At 44.4% G+C, this 14,411-nt stretch overlaps 1 protein-coding gene across 3 annotated transcripts in view; it reads left to right on the top strand.

Annotated features, from left to right (window-relative positions):
• LOC105468810 (GRB2 associated binding protein 2) overlaps positions 1-14,411 on the top strand; it is a 220,856-nt gene that overhangs the window by 154,165 nt on the left and 52,280 nt on the right. For all 3 annotated transcript variants that reach the window (XM_071075363.1, XM_011719198.3, XM_011719197.2), the window contains one exon: positions 680-980. In XM_071075363.1, coding sequence (XP_070931464.1) covers positions 680-980 — 301 coding nt within the window. The remainder of the gene's footprint in view (positions 1-679; positions 981-14,411) is intronic.

Below are 14,411 nucleotides of genomic sequence, written 5' to 3'. Positions count from 1 at the left end.
CTATTAAAAGCTTTAAGGTCATCCAGGTGCGGTGGCTCACGTCTGTAATCCCAGCACTTTTGGGAGGCCGAAGCAGGCAGATCACCTGAGGTCAGGAGTTGAAGACCCGCCTGACGAATGTGGAGAAACCCTGTCTCAACTAAAAACACAAAATTAGTCAGGCATGGTTGCACATACCTGCAATCCTAGCTACTCGGGAGGCTGAGGCAGGAGAATTGCTTGAACACTGGAGGTGGAGGCTGCAGTGAGCCAAGATCATGCCATTGCCCTCCAGCGTGGGCAACGAGAGTGAAACTCCGTCTCAAAAAAAAAAAAAAATGCTTTAAGGTCAGGCACAGTGGTTCATACTTATAATCCAAGCGCTTTAGGAGGCTGAGTTGGGAGGATCTCTTGAGACCAGGAATTTGAGACCAGCCTAGGCAACAGAGCAAGACCTTGCCTCTACAAAAAAATTTTTTAATTAGCTGGGCGTGGTGGTGTGCGTTTGTAGTCCCAGCCACCCGGGAGGCTGAGGTGGGAGGATTGCTTGAGCCCAGGAGTTCAAGATTACAATGAGCTTTGATTGTGCCACTGCACTCCAGCCTGGGCAACAGGGCAAGACCTGTCTCTGAAAGAAAAAAGCTTTGAAATAACTAATGACTTCTTTCCCCTCTTCTTACTCCTTCCTGAATTGATTTAGGCCTGGAAGAAACGCTGGTTTATCCTACGGAGTGGCCGGATGAGCGGTGACCCAGATGTTCTGGAATACTACAAGAACGATCACTCCAAGAAGCCTCTGCGGATCATCAACCTGAACTTCTGTGAGCAGGTGGATGCAGGCCTGACCTTTAACAAGAAGGAGCTGCAGGATAGTTTTGTGTTTGACGTCAAGACCAGCGAGCGCACCTTTTACCTGGTGGCTGAGACAGAAGAGGACATGAATAAGTGGGTCCAGAGCATCTGCCAGATCTGTGGCTTCAATCAGGCTGAGGAGAGCACAGGTATGAGAACACACACAGATCTTTCTCACAGGGAGTTGAGGCGAGTCCCTTGGATTCCTGGAGCATTGACAGCAGGCTCTAGCTAAGGTTTCCTGTTGGAAGAGGGTTCATAGATAAAGAGTAAAGAGTGAAGGGGTTGGCCAAATATTAGAGGGACACCTGGCCCTAATTATGCTCTAACAGGAAAGCAAAAAAAAGTGTTAGGGTTGTGATAAAGCTAAAGGTATTTGTGGTGTTTCCTCAGGTGCCTCAACACCACTGCCATTCCTCATCCCTCCCGCTTTCTCTCTTCCCTGTGCTGTCCAGCACTCTGTGTCCCATTACCTGTCACCCATCCCATAGGGAAGGTCTCAGCTTGGTCCCTCCTCTGCTTCACCTCTGTCTGTCCTAGCCCATTTCAGGCCATCCTGCACAGTCACACTTGACCCTTGTTTGTGTGGGTTCTTTGTGATGATTATTGATGATCCAGTGTTCATTTATGTTCACTTGGGAGGGACAGATAAAAGGAGGAAACAGTCATTTATGTTTGGGTTTTGATAATCTTCACAAAAGAGTAGCTCACCTTTTTGAAATTAGTGTTAAATTGTAGAAATGCTCCTTAACATTTGTTTAGGCTCATCTCAAACTCTGTGGGATGGTTAAAGAGCAGAGTTTTTTCTGGGGTGGTAGAATTGACCCAGCAATTCTACTCCTAGGCATATTGCCAAAACATGTTCACACAAAAACGTGCACAAGAATGTTCACAGCAGTATTACTCATAATAGCCAAAAAGTGAAAACAACCCAAATATCCATCAATAAATCAAATATGGTATACATATAACTAAGCCACAAAATGGTATGAAGTACTGAAAACATGTTAAGTGAAAGAAGACAGAGCAAACCATCTTTTTTTGATTCCATTTATATGAAGGTTCAGAGTAGGCAAATCCACAGAGACAGAAAATACATTGGTGGTGACGGAGAGTGACGGTATGAGAAGCAACTGCTCATGAGTATGGGGTTTCTTTTTGGAGTGGTAAAAATGTTCTGGAATTAGATAGTGATTGTTGTACACTTTCATGAATATACTAAAAACCACTGTATTTTACACTTTAAAATGCTGAAATTTATGGCATGTAAATTATGTCTCATTCTTTAAAAAAAGTTCCTCAGGTGATTCTGAGGACCAGCCAGGTTAGGGAGCCCCTAGACATAGGACCAGCTTCGTGGAGATATGAACTGTAGCGTCACAAAGAGCCCCATCCTTAGAAGGCCTTGCACTTGGTTTAACACTCCACTATTACTATCTTGAAGTTCTTGATAGTTTTTTTAACAGGAAGTTCTGCTTTTTCATTTTACACTGGGCTCTGCAAATTATGTAGCCAGACATTCCTGAACGAGATGTCCTAACCTAGGAATTCTGTGATTTTTATCTTCCTTGGGGAAGGATAATCAGCCCCTATTTATTGAGTTCTTTAGTATAATCTTCTTGCTTCCTGAGTGGAATTTCCTGTTTTCCCCAAATCTTTGTCATTTTATAGGTTTCATGGAGATTTTTTTTCCCTTTATTTTATTCCTGATGAAGAGCAATGCATGTTCAGTGAAAAAAAAGTCAGGGAGGGAAAGGGGCCACAGCCGGGACAACATAGCGAGACTAGAGTTCTGTGACACAATCATGGTTCGCTGTAACATTTTTATTTCGATAAAAAATAAAAATTACCTGGGCACGGTAGCATGCCTGTAATCCCAGCTACTAGGGAAGCTGAGGTGGGAGGATTGGTTGATGCCAGGAATTCAAGGTTGCAGTGAGCTGTGATCACGCCACTGCACTCCAGCCTGGATGACAGTACGAGACCCTGTGTCCAAAAAAAAAAAAACAAAAAAAGTTGGGGGTGAGGAATAAGAAATGAATTAAAAGGCCGGGGAGCTGGGCATGGTGGTTCCCGCCTGTAATCCCAGCACTTTGGGAGGCTGAGGCAGGCGGATCACCCGAGGCCTGGAATTCAAGACCAGCCTGACCAATATGGTGAAACCCCGTCTCTACTAAAAATACAAAAATTAGGCTGTGATGGTGTGCGCCTGTATTCCCAGCTACTCAGGAGGCAGAAGCAAGAAAATTGCTTGAACTCAGGAGGCAGAGGTTGCAGAAAGCCGAGATCATGCCACTGTACTCCAGCCTGGGTAACAGAGGGAAACCCTGTCTCAAGAAAAAAAAAAAAAAAAAAAATGAGGCTGGGCACAGTTGCTCAGGCCTGTAATCCCAACAGTTTGGGAGGCCAAGGTGGGTGGATCACTTAAGATCAGGAGTTCAAGACCAGCCTGGCCAACATGGTGAAACCCCATCTCTACTAAAAATAGAAAAATTAACCAGGCATGGTAGTGAGTGCCTGTAATCCCAGCTACTAGGGAAGCTGAGGCAGGAGAATCGCTTAAACCCGGGAGGTGGAGGTTGCAGTGAACTGAGACCATGCCATTGCACTCCAGTCTGGGCAACATGAGCGAAACTCCATCTCAAAAAAAAAAAAAAAAAGGCAGGGGAAAAAAAACTCCACAAAACCACCAGTCTCAAAGCTTTCATAAATGTTAGCAGTGGCAAATCTATCTGGGTCTGCAGCAACCTCAGTTCTTGCCTCCTCAGAAGAAAGAATTCAGCCAAAGGGCATAAGGCAGAGTGAGAGACTGAGGCATGTTTTAGAAGAGGGGTGAAAGTTTATTAAAAAGTGTTAGAGCGGGAACAAAAGGAAGTAAATAACACTTGGAAGAGGGCCAAGCGGGCAACTTGAGAGACTTCAGTGCTCTGTTTGACCTTTGATCTGGAGTTTTAGACATTGGCATGCTTCCGGGGGGTTGTGTCTCTTCTCCCCTGATTCTTCCCTTGGAGAGGGCTATCTGCATGTGCAGTGGCCTGCCACACTTTGGAGGAGCTGCATGCACAGTGTCTTTACTAAAGCTGTACACGTGCCCACTTGAGGTGTTCTTTTACCAGTCAAGTGTTCCTAGAGGAAGTCCAAATACCAGTTAAACTCTACCATTTTGCCTTATAGTGTGTGTGCTTGAGCCCACTTGCCTATCTCCTAGATCTTATCAGAAAGCTGCTGATCACCAGTTTCAGGTGCTTTCTATCTATTGGGAGACCCTCTTTCCCCAGCATCAGCTGCAACCAGTTGTTATTTTAGAGAGTTTAACCGCCTGACTCTCACCTGCTGGTTGTCTGACATTCCTGGTGGGAAGTAGGTGGGAGCCTCTCTTGCCCTGCCCGTGTCTGCCTAGCTGCCTACTCTAACCATGTGAGAAATGAGTCCAAGAAGTACCTCAGCTTTTTAAGAAATAGGTATGATGAGGGGAAAATAATAACCAAAACGCAAATGGCTTTTAATTGAATTATTTTCTTGTGGGATTAGAGGTGTTCTCATCAAGAAAATAATATTCTTGAGATGTGGCAAAAATTACTCGGTGCAGATATCTTTCTTAAAAATCACATATTTAAAAGATATTGTCTGAATCCTTTTACTGCATAGGACTTCAGTACAATGAAAATGTGGGAACTACATTATCTGGGCTTGCTTTCTTTGGTAGCAAGGTTCATTTGTTCATTCACACATTATTCATTCAGCAAACCTTATGGGGCATTTATTTTATGCAAGTTCCTGTCATAACCAATGAGGCTACAAAGATGAACAGTAGAGTCTCAGTGCTCAGACATCATAGCCTAGAGGAGGGGACAGGCATGCAACCAGATAGTCACAGAGTCATGCTGTAACAGGAATCACCAAGATTAGTGACACATATACAACCAGCTTAGGCCTCCCTAAGGAGAAGAGTATTAGAGGGTGACAAATAATTGAGTATTTTGTCAATAGCCTTATTAAATAATATATTTCCTGGCCGGGTGCAGTGACTCACTTCTATAATCACAGTACTTTGGGAGGCCGAGGCGGGCAGATCACGAGGTCAGGAGATTGAGACCATCCTGGCTAACACGGTGAAACCCGTCTCTACTAAAAATACAAAAAATTAGCCGGGCGTGGTGGTGGGCACCTGCAGTCCCAGCTACTCGGGAGGCTGAGAGAGGAGAATGGCGTGAACCCAGAAGGCAGAGCTTGCAGTGAGTCAAGATAGTGCTACTGCACTCTAGCCTGGGCGACAGAGCGAGACTCCATCTCCAAAAAAAAAAAAAAAAAATATGTATATGTTTCCTAGCCTGTAATCCCAGCTACTTCGGAGGCTAAGAGGGGAAGATTGCTTGAGTCCAGGAGTTCAAGACTGCACTGAGCTATATTTTTTTAAGAGGCAGGGTCTTGTGAGCCCTGTCACCCAGGCTGGGGTACAGTGGCATAATCACAGCTCACTGCAGCCTCAAACTCCTGGGCTCAAGCAATGTTCCCACATCAGCCTCCCAAGTAGCTGGGACTATAGGCATGCACTACTGCACGTGGCTAGGAAATATATTATTTTCTTCTTTTGATTTTTGGAGATGGAATCTTGCTCTGTCGTCCAGGCTGGGGTGCAGTGGCACGATCTCGGCTTACTGCAACCTGCACCTCCCAGGTTCAAGCAATTCTCCTGCCTCAGCCTCCCCAGTAGCTGGGATTACAGGCATGCACCACTACACCTGGCTAATTTTTGTATTTTTAATAGAGACAGCGTTTCACCCTGTTGTCCAGGCTGGTCTCAAGCTCCTGACCTCAAGTGATCCACCTACCTCGGCCTCCCAAAGTGCTGGGATTACAGGTGTGAGCCATCACGCCCGGCCAGAAATATATTCAGATAGATAGATATCTGTGTGTGTGTATTTTTATATATATATATACACACACACACAAATATGTATATACACATACGCATGTATATATTTTCTTAAGCCTTTTTTAAGGAATTATTAAATGTCTCGTGTTTTAATTTATCAGAGCAAGAATATCGTCTGTGATAGAGGTTATTTGTGAGATCCTTCTGTTGAAAACAATTGGCTTTTCTTCTGTCTCAGAGGAGAATCTGGTTATGTTTTAATTTTGTGGCTCTCTTAAACTGGATTATATCTGTAAAACCTTCAGGTAAAAAATTAAAACTTAATTATTCATTCAGGTTTTTTTTGGGTTTTTTTGTTTTTTTTTTTTGACTGAGAGTTGGGATCTGAGGAGAAACAGAAAGTTAACATTTGACTACTTTCTTTTGCGTAGTAGCCTATTTCATTTAATCACTTTATCACCTTTATTTCAGTTTTTCAAATGACGAAATTGAGTACTTTTTCTTCCCTGCCCAGCACTTTTATAACTCCCCAGGGCTAAAGATCTTCTTCTTCTACCCACCCCGCATCCTCGGCTGGGTTCAGAAGGGCTACCCAACTCTTATCAGCCCCAGAAACTCTTCCTTAATGCAACACTGCTTTCCTTTTACTGGGGCCTGTTGAGAACAATCCAATCACCTGAGTCTTCATGTCAGTACCTGCCTTAGGTGAAAAGCACCTGACCCTTGGTGATCACAAAAAGAAATTATCGCAGCTGTGTATTGACCATCTATTCTGTGAAAATTGAGACTTTACATAAATTCCCACTAAAAAGTCACAGTAAGCCTTTCAAACAGCAACGATTTGACCCAAGGTCACACAGCTAGAAGATGGGAAAGTTGGGATTCTAGTCTAACCCAGACCTGACGTTGCATTATAATATGCTGTCTTTTTGTCCCTGTTCTTCTGGAATATAAGCATCTGCCAGAAACAGGCCTGAATATTTTTGCTCCTTTGGACACTATGCATTGTACTGGAAGCACCCACCAGGGGTCCCTATGGTAGGCTGAGGTTCTCCCTCCTTACTAACCCATATTGCCAAAGTCCTTGGTCTGGAATATTCCTAATTTAGTAATTTCAAGAGCTTTAATCTAGTCATCAGGCTCTATTGGTTAGTCTGTATGCTGGGGACAAGGGTGTCTGAGTTCAAATCACTACTCTGTGATTACATGAGCAGGTCACTCAATAAAGTCTCAGCTTCCTTTTGTAAAATAGGGATAACATCCTTTCTGTTCTCACCCCATGCTTCTGCTTCTCCATGGATGCATCCAGACAGACCTAGAACCCACTGGCAGAACCTCAAGTTGCACATTTCCCAAAGGACTGTTCACATTGTTTTCTGTGTAGGGGTATCCCCTGGAGTTGTTCAAGCCAGTGTTCCTGCCCCTGGTTTGCTCCTGTAGGGGCTTCATCATATGCGGAGCCTCTTTCAAGCAGATACTCCCTCTTTTCCTTTCTTTCCTTCCTTCCATCTGTTCATCTGTCCCTTCGTCTGTCTGTCTCTCTCATTTGTCTGTCTGTCTGTGCCCAGGCTGGAGTGCAGTGGCACAATCATGACCTCCCAGGCTCAAGTGATCCTCCTGCCTCAGCCTCCAAGTAACTGGGACTACAGTTGTGCACCATCACACCCAGCTAAATTTCTTAATTTTTGTAGAGACAGGGTCTCACTATATTGCCCAGTGTATTAGTCCATTTTCATACTGCTGATAAAGACATACCTGAAACTGGGCAATTTACAAAAAAAAAAAAGAAGTTTAATGGACCCACAGTTCCACATGGCTGGGGAGGCCTCACAATCATGGCAGAAGGTAAGGAGGAGCAAGCTATGTCTTACATGGATGACAGCAGGTCAAGAGAGAGCTCATGCAAGGGAACTCCTCTTTTTAAAACCATCAGATATCATGAGAACAACCTGGGAAAGACCTGCCCCATGATTCAGTTACCTCCCACCAGGTCCTTCCAACAACATGTGAGAATTCAAGATGAGATTTGGGTGGGGACACAGCCAAACCATGTCATTCCGCCCCTGCCCCCTCTCAAATCTCATGTCCTCACATTTTAAAACCAATCATGCCTTCCGAACAGTCCCCCAAAGTCTTCACTCATCCAAGACAAGGCCTTCCACTTATGAGCCTGTAAAATCAAAAGCAAGTTAGTTATTTCCTAGGTACAATGGGAATACAAGCATTGGGTAAATACAGCCATTCTAAATGGGAGAAATTGGCCAAAACAAAGGGGCTACAGGCCCCATGCAAGTCCAAAATCCAGTGGGGCAGTCAAATCTTAAAGCTCCAAAATGATCTCCTTTGAATCCCTGTTTCACATTCAGGTCACACTGATGCAAGAGGTGGGCTCCCACGGCCTTGGGCAGCTCCACCCCTATAGCTTTGCAGGGTATAGCCTCCCTTTGGGCTGATATCATGGGCTAGCATTGAATGTCTGCAGCTTTTCCAGGCACACAGTGTAAGCTGTCAGTGGATCTACCGTTCTGGGGTCTGGAGGATGGTGGCCCTTCTCTCACAGCTCCACTAGATGGTGCCCCAGAAGGGACTCTGTGTGGGGGCTCCAACCCCACATTTCCCTTCTGCACTGCCCTAGCAGAGGTTTTCCATGAGGACACCATGCCTGCAACAAACTTCTGCCTGGGCATCCAGACTTCCATACATCCTCTGAAATCTAGGCAGAGTTTCCTAAACCTCAATTGCTGACTTCTGTGCACCTGCAGGCTCAACACCGTGTGGAAGCTGCCAAGGCTTGGGGCTTCCACCCTCTGAAGCAACAGCCCAAGCTGTACCTTGGCCCCTTTTAGTCATGGCTAGAGCGGCTGGGACACAGGGCACCAAGTCCCTAGGCTGTGCACAGCAGAGGGACCCTGGGCCCAGCCCACAAAACCGTTTTTTCCTCCCAGGCCTCTGGGCCTGTAATGGGAAGCGCTGCCGTGAAGACCTCTGACATGGCCTGGAGACATTTTCCCCATTGTCTTGGGGAATAACATTCATCTCCTCCTTACTTATGCAAATTTCTGCAGCCAGCTTAAGTTTCTCCTCAGAAAATGGGATTTTCTTTTCTATTACATTGTCAGACTGCAGATTTTCCAAACTTTTATGTTCTGCTTCCCTTATAAAAATGAATGCCTTTAACAGCACACAAGTCACCTCTTAAATGCTTTGCTGCTTAGAAATTTCTTCCCCCAGATACCCTGAATCATCTCTCTCAGGTTCAGAGTTCCACAAATCTCTAGGGCAGGGGCAAAATGCTGTCAGCCTCTTTGCTAAAATATAACAAGAGTCACCTTTGCTCCAGTTTCCAGCAAGTTCCTCATCTCCATCTCAGACCACCTCAGCCTGGACTTTATTGTCTATGTTGCAGTGATCATTTTTGTCAAAGCCATTCACAAGTCTCTAGGAAGTTCCAAACTTTCCCACATTTTCCTGTCTTCTTCTGAGCCCCCCAATCTGTTCCAACCCCTACCTATTACCCAGTTCCAGTCACTTCCATATTTTCGGGTACCTTTTCAGCAGCGTCCCACTGTACTGGTACCAATTTTCTGTAATAGTCCATTTTCACACTGCTGATTATACCCAAGACTGGGCAATTTCCAAAAAAAAAAACAGACTTAATGGACTTACAATTCCATGTGGCTGGGGAGGCCTCATAATGATGGCAGAAGGCAAGAAGGAGCAAATCATGTCTTACATGGATGGCAGCAGGCCAAGAGAGAGAGCTTGTGCAGGGGAACTCCTCTTTTTAAAACCATCAGATATCAAGAGACTTACTCACTATCATGAGAAAAGCACAGGAAAGACCTGCCTCCATGATTCAATTACCTCCCACTGGATCCTTCCCACAACACATGGGAATTCAAGATGAGATTTGGGTGGGGACACAGCCAAACCATATCACCCAGGCTTGTCTTGAACTCCTGGGCTCAAGTGATCCACCTGCCTTGGCCTCCCAAAGTGCTGGGATTACAAGTATGAACCACTGTGCCCAACTACTTTTTTTTTTTAAAGAGTTGTGATAGGACTCATATAAAAACTTAATGTGTTTACTTTCAGCTAGAAGAGGTTTGTGGCAGATGGAGACTGTTTTTTCACCCTTCTTGCCACCTCCAGATTCTTATTTCTACTGCCACCTTCCAGTCTTCACATATTCCAACCAAAAATGTCTAGGATAAAACCTGCAGGCTCAAGACCAGACCAGGAGTGAAAGTGAGTTTAAAATCGACATAAGGTTGGAGGAAACACTCTCTTGATAGAGAACTCGTTTCAAAAGGAAACCAGGAATGATGTGCTAGAAGGAAAAGCAGTTGCAGGAACACATATCAAGATTCTGTATCATAGATGTGGGATTTATTTTTGCTTATTTTGTGTGTGTGTGTGTGCACCAACGAAAAAACCTCACCTGCCTTTTGGAATCAAAATAGCTGTCAGTCCTCAAAGTAAGGAAGCAGAGAGCTGCTCTGAGCTGTGTTTACAAGCAAGCAGATCCAAGTCCTCACATTTGTGGCTCAGTCGTGGGCAGCTATCCCTGACCAGATGTACCACACACAAAAAGCCGTCTCTCAGTAGAGAGCTTCGATGAATTATTCATGTGCTCAGGAGTCATTCCCTGTTAGGAAAGCCATCACCCCTTTTGAATCCTCAAAGCTGAGGACTTCTGTTTTCCTTTTATCCCCTCCCTCCTCCATGTATTCAGTAGCTATTCTAGGGCCTGCACAGCCACTATCACAGGGATGCCAAAAGACAGCTAGTTGCACTTGAGTCTCAACCTTGCTACTTATTTACCTTATTGATGTTGAATAAATAACTTTCCCTCTTGGAGGTTTTATCATCTGTAAATTGGAGATGATGCTCCTCACAGCATTGTTGGGAAGTTGCATAGGTAAAGCTTGGAGAACGTACAGGTACACATTGTGAACAGCAGCTGCTCACTTCATTTTTTGCTTGTAGTAGTCATAGCAGTAGTAGTGATGATTTTTGTGTCTGTAGGACAAGATGAACAGAATATAATTTAAATATTCGGTGTTTTTACAGAACTTTATAGTTACACAACACTTATGCAGTCTCATTTAAGCATGAGGAAACAAAGTGAGATAGGTAGGGGCTGATAATATCATTCCTATCGCACGAGCAAGGAAACTAAGACTTAAAGACACTAAGTGATGATGCCAGAAAGCAGAGTGGCAGGGCCCCGAATCCAAGGCTTTTGACTCCCGTCTATGGCTGTGTCCTCTGACTCCTCACTTTTACCAACCCATTGTCACAGAGCTATTTACCATGGCTGCTTCTAAGTCACAAAACGGCCAGCAAGAAGGAAGAGAAGCAAGAGGTTTATAAATCAGTGAGAACTGACTATTCTTTTTTTTTTTTTTTTTTTTTTTGAGACGGAGTCTTGCTCTGTTGCCCAGACTGGAATGCAGTGGGGTGATCTCAGCTCACTGCAACCTCCACCTCCCACGTTCAAGTGATTCTCCTGCCTCAGCCTCCCAAGTAGCTGGGATTACAGGCACACGGTGCTGTGCCTGGCTAATTTTTGTATTTTTAGTAGAGACAGGGTTTCACCATGTTGGCCAGGATGATATTGATCTCCTGACCTTGTGATCCACCCGCCTAGGCCTCCCAAAGTGCTCAGTGCTGTCTGTACATTGATATTAACCTCCAATAGCTAAACTAGCAAGATAACATGATCCTTCTTAGAGGAACCTACAAACTATTGTGAGTTACAGCTCATGCAATTTAGCTTACCAGAGCCCCATTTTGTAACTCTTGGAGATTTTGAAATAAGGCCAGAGCCTCCACTGTATCTTCTCTACTATTTTAGTTTTTTACCTTCTCAAACTCCTTGGCAGGAATTTCACAGTAGTCACATGTCTAATCTTAAGGAATAAAGAATTCCCAAAGTTCTGACCAACTCTTCTGTGTCTCTTCCCCACCTTTTCTCTACTAAAATTTTAGTGAGACTGCCCCCTTTAAATATTTTGTAAATATTTAAACTTCTAGTAATCCTTAAGTTTCCCAGGTAAGTCAACACTAGAATTATTTTAAGTCCTGGGTCCCACCTGGGGTCAAACGATACCCATGGGAATGCTTTTGGGGAAGTCTTCAGCATCCAGTGGAGGAATGTTACTGGGGTCTTCAAACAGCTCTTTCCAGAGAGAATGACTGGTGCCTTAAAAGTCAGGACCTCTTATTCCAGCTGGATTTCTTACAGCAGGGAGAAGTGTGGTAGAGCCAGGTAGTCCATTCAGATTCATTCTGATGACCTTGGTCCTTCCCCCACCATGAAAAGAGAGAGAGAGTGCCCAGGAGAAACCTTGATCAGAGACCTCCCGCTTTCCGTCTTCTCATCCCTGGGAGTGCCTTTTCCTCCCTCATTCCCTCCCCGACCTTTTGGGTTTTGTTTTATTAACTGAAATCAGACCAACTCCTCTGGGGAACCCTTGTTGGAAGCCAAAAGCAAATGTGGGCGGTAATACGCATCTTCTCCCCAGGCTGAGACTCCTCTCTTAAGGAAGAAAGAACAGAGTGGAGACTGACCCAGGCTCCAGCCCAGAGGCGGAGGCTGCTGTCTGAATCACCCACCCTTTTTTTCCACTGAGACAATGAGGAAAATAAATATCCAGACCAGTTTCCAGCCAGATCTGAAATCCTCATTCGAAAGAAAGAAAGAAAGAGAGAGAGAGAGAAAGGGAAAGAAATAAGGTTATTTTAAATAACCCTGAAATATCGGGCCTTCCTCCTCGATCTCTTGCTTGTCATTTTTTGTTTACAGCTGGTTCTAGTCATCCACAGAACAGGCCATGAGTTCAGACATGAGCTCCATGAAATCCTCACAAATATTTCTGTGTTATCCTAGAACAAACTCCAACCTTGACCAACTTCAGGGAAGTCTAAATCCTCTGGAGGAGGAAAAGGAGACAGGGAGAAACCTGACCCTGTTCTCTTCATTCTGTCTTCATCCTTATTTCTGCCTTTTTTTTTTTTTTTAAATACCAGACACACCCCCTCACCACCCCATCCAGCCAGCATAGACAGTCTAGTGTTACCTGCCAAAACCCAGAGAACATCTCTTCCCAACTCCACTGTGCCAGAAGCTTTGAATGGCTCCCAAACATCTCATAAGATCCCCTCTACTTTTTTGGTTCTTGGAGTGCTTCTGATTATCCCTAGTAAATGATTGTTGAATTGGTCCCTGACTGGATTCCAAAGCCCAGGCTAACTCTCATATTGGGCTAGAAGTAGATTAGAACTTTGTATTTAGTGGTAAGGTCACCTTGGACCTCTGAAGATCTCAATTACGATTAAACATCTATTTACGTGTAGCTCTACATAGGATTCTGAACTCTACAAAATCAGTAGATACGGTCTTCTCTCTCTAGGATCTGTGCTGGGAATCAGAGTCCTAGTTTTAAATTTCAGCTTTGTTATGATTTATCTCAGTTTCTTCAACAGTAAACTGGAGTGATTTCCAAACCTTTTTTAAAGCATTGCTTTTTAACCAAATCTCACATGAAACAGAATAATTTATGAAACAATTGAGAGGGAGCCACTTTAAATATAGCAGAGGAGAGGGTCAAGTGATGCAAGCTGGACTCAACTGCCCACCCCTCTTTCTCTCCACCGGTTGCCTGGGAAGGCTGGTGCACAATGTGAAGATACTGGTCTGCAGCAGATTTTTCAAAATGGGGACCTACAGGGCTGAGCTGCAGAAATTTTCATTAGTCCACAAAAATATGAAAAACACGAGGAAGATATAATCAATTTTCATAAAACTAAATGTAATCAGATTTTAAGACTTCCCTTTATTCAGAGATTCTCTTTGTGCATGTATGTTAAAGTATTCTCGTGTGTGTGAAGTGACAGTCATAGTAAATGATAGTTTTCCATATTTGACTTTATTAAAAATTGGCAGCCCCATGTGTCCATTTCTAAAAGTGCACAAGTGCATAAAGAGGTAATGTTTTCACCTGTCCACAAAATGGAAGAGTCTGGGAAATAGTGATCTAGAGGTGATATGTGTGTCAGGACTACCTGGTTGCCAACTTCTGCTTCTGTACTCATTGCCAGGGGCCTCTGAACTCTACCATTAAGTCCAGGCCTCCTGCATCCCAGCATAAAGCCAGTGCTGTGGAATCTTTTTTCCTTAGCCCTGCTCTTGTGTGCTAGCTAGGGTTAGCCCTGGGATCTTGGCTAATTTTCCAGTGTCCCAATCTTTGCCCTGATAACCTGCCTGTGGTCTCAGATTCCACCCAGGAGTGGACCCTGTCCTGCTTTTATGTAACCCCCTCTCATAGACCAGAGTCTTACCACACCTCAGTCCAGTGGCTGGAGCCTGCCTGCTGACTGGAAGGCTTCTGGGTTGCATGTGGTCTCTCTGCTTGTATTTCTGAAGAAAATCTGCTTCTCTTTTCCCAGAACATGCTTCCTCCTCCTCTTGGATTCTACTGCCCACGTTTCTAGTGATGCCTCAGTTTCTGTTTCTTCAGTGCCCTTACCACTGAGAACCTGCTTTTGCCAGTTCCTGTTCTAGGGACAAGGGTTAGAGAAGAGCATAAGATGTGGACCTGCTTTCAGTGGACTCCTGAGCCTTGTTATGTTCTCCAGTTTTTGTTCTCTCGGCCAAACCAGCCTTGGAACTCTTCTTAGTGGCTCTCTCTGCCTTCTC

The sequence above is a fragment of the Macaca nemestrina genome, chromosome 12, assembly GCF_043159975.1.
Source record: "Macaca nemestrina isolate mMacNem1 chromosome 12, mMacNem.hap1, whole genome shotgun sequence".
Classification (NCBI taxonomy): Eukaryota; Metazoa; Chordata; class Mammalia; order Primates; family Cercopithecidae; genus Macaca; species Macaca nemestrina.
Note: the sequence above shows the minus strand (reverse complement) of the source record. Positions and strands in the feature narration are given on the sequence as shown.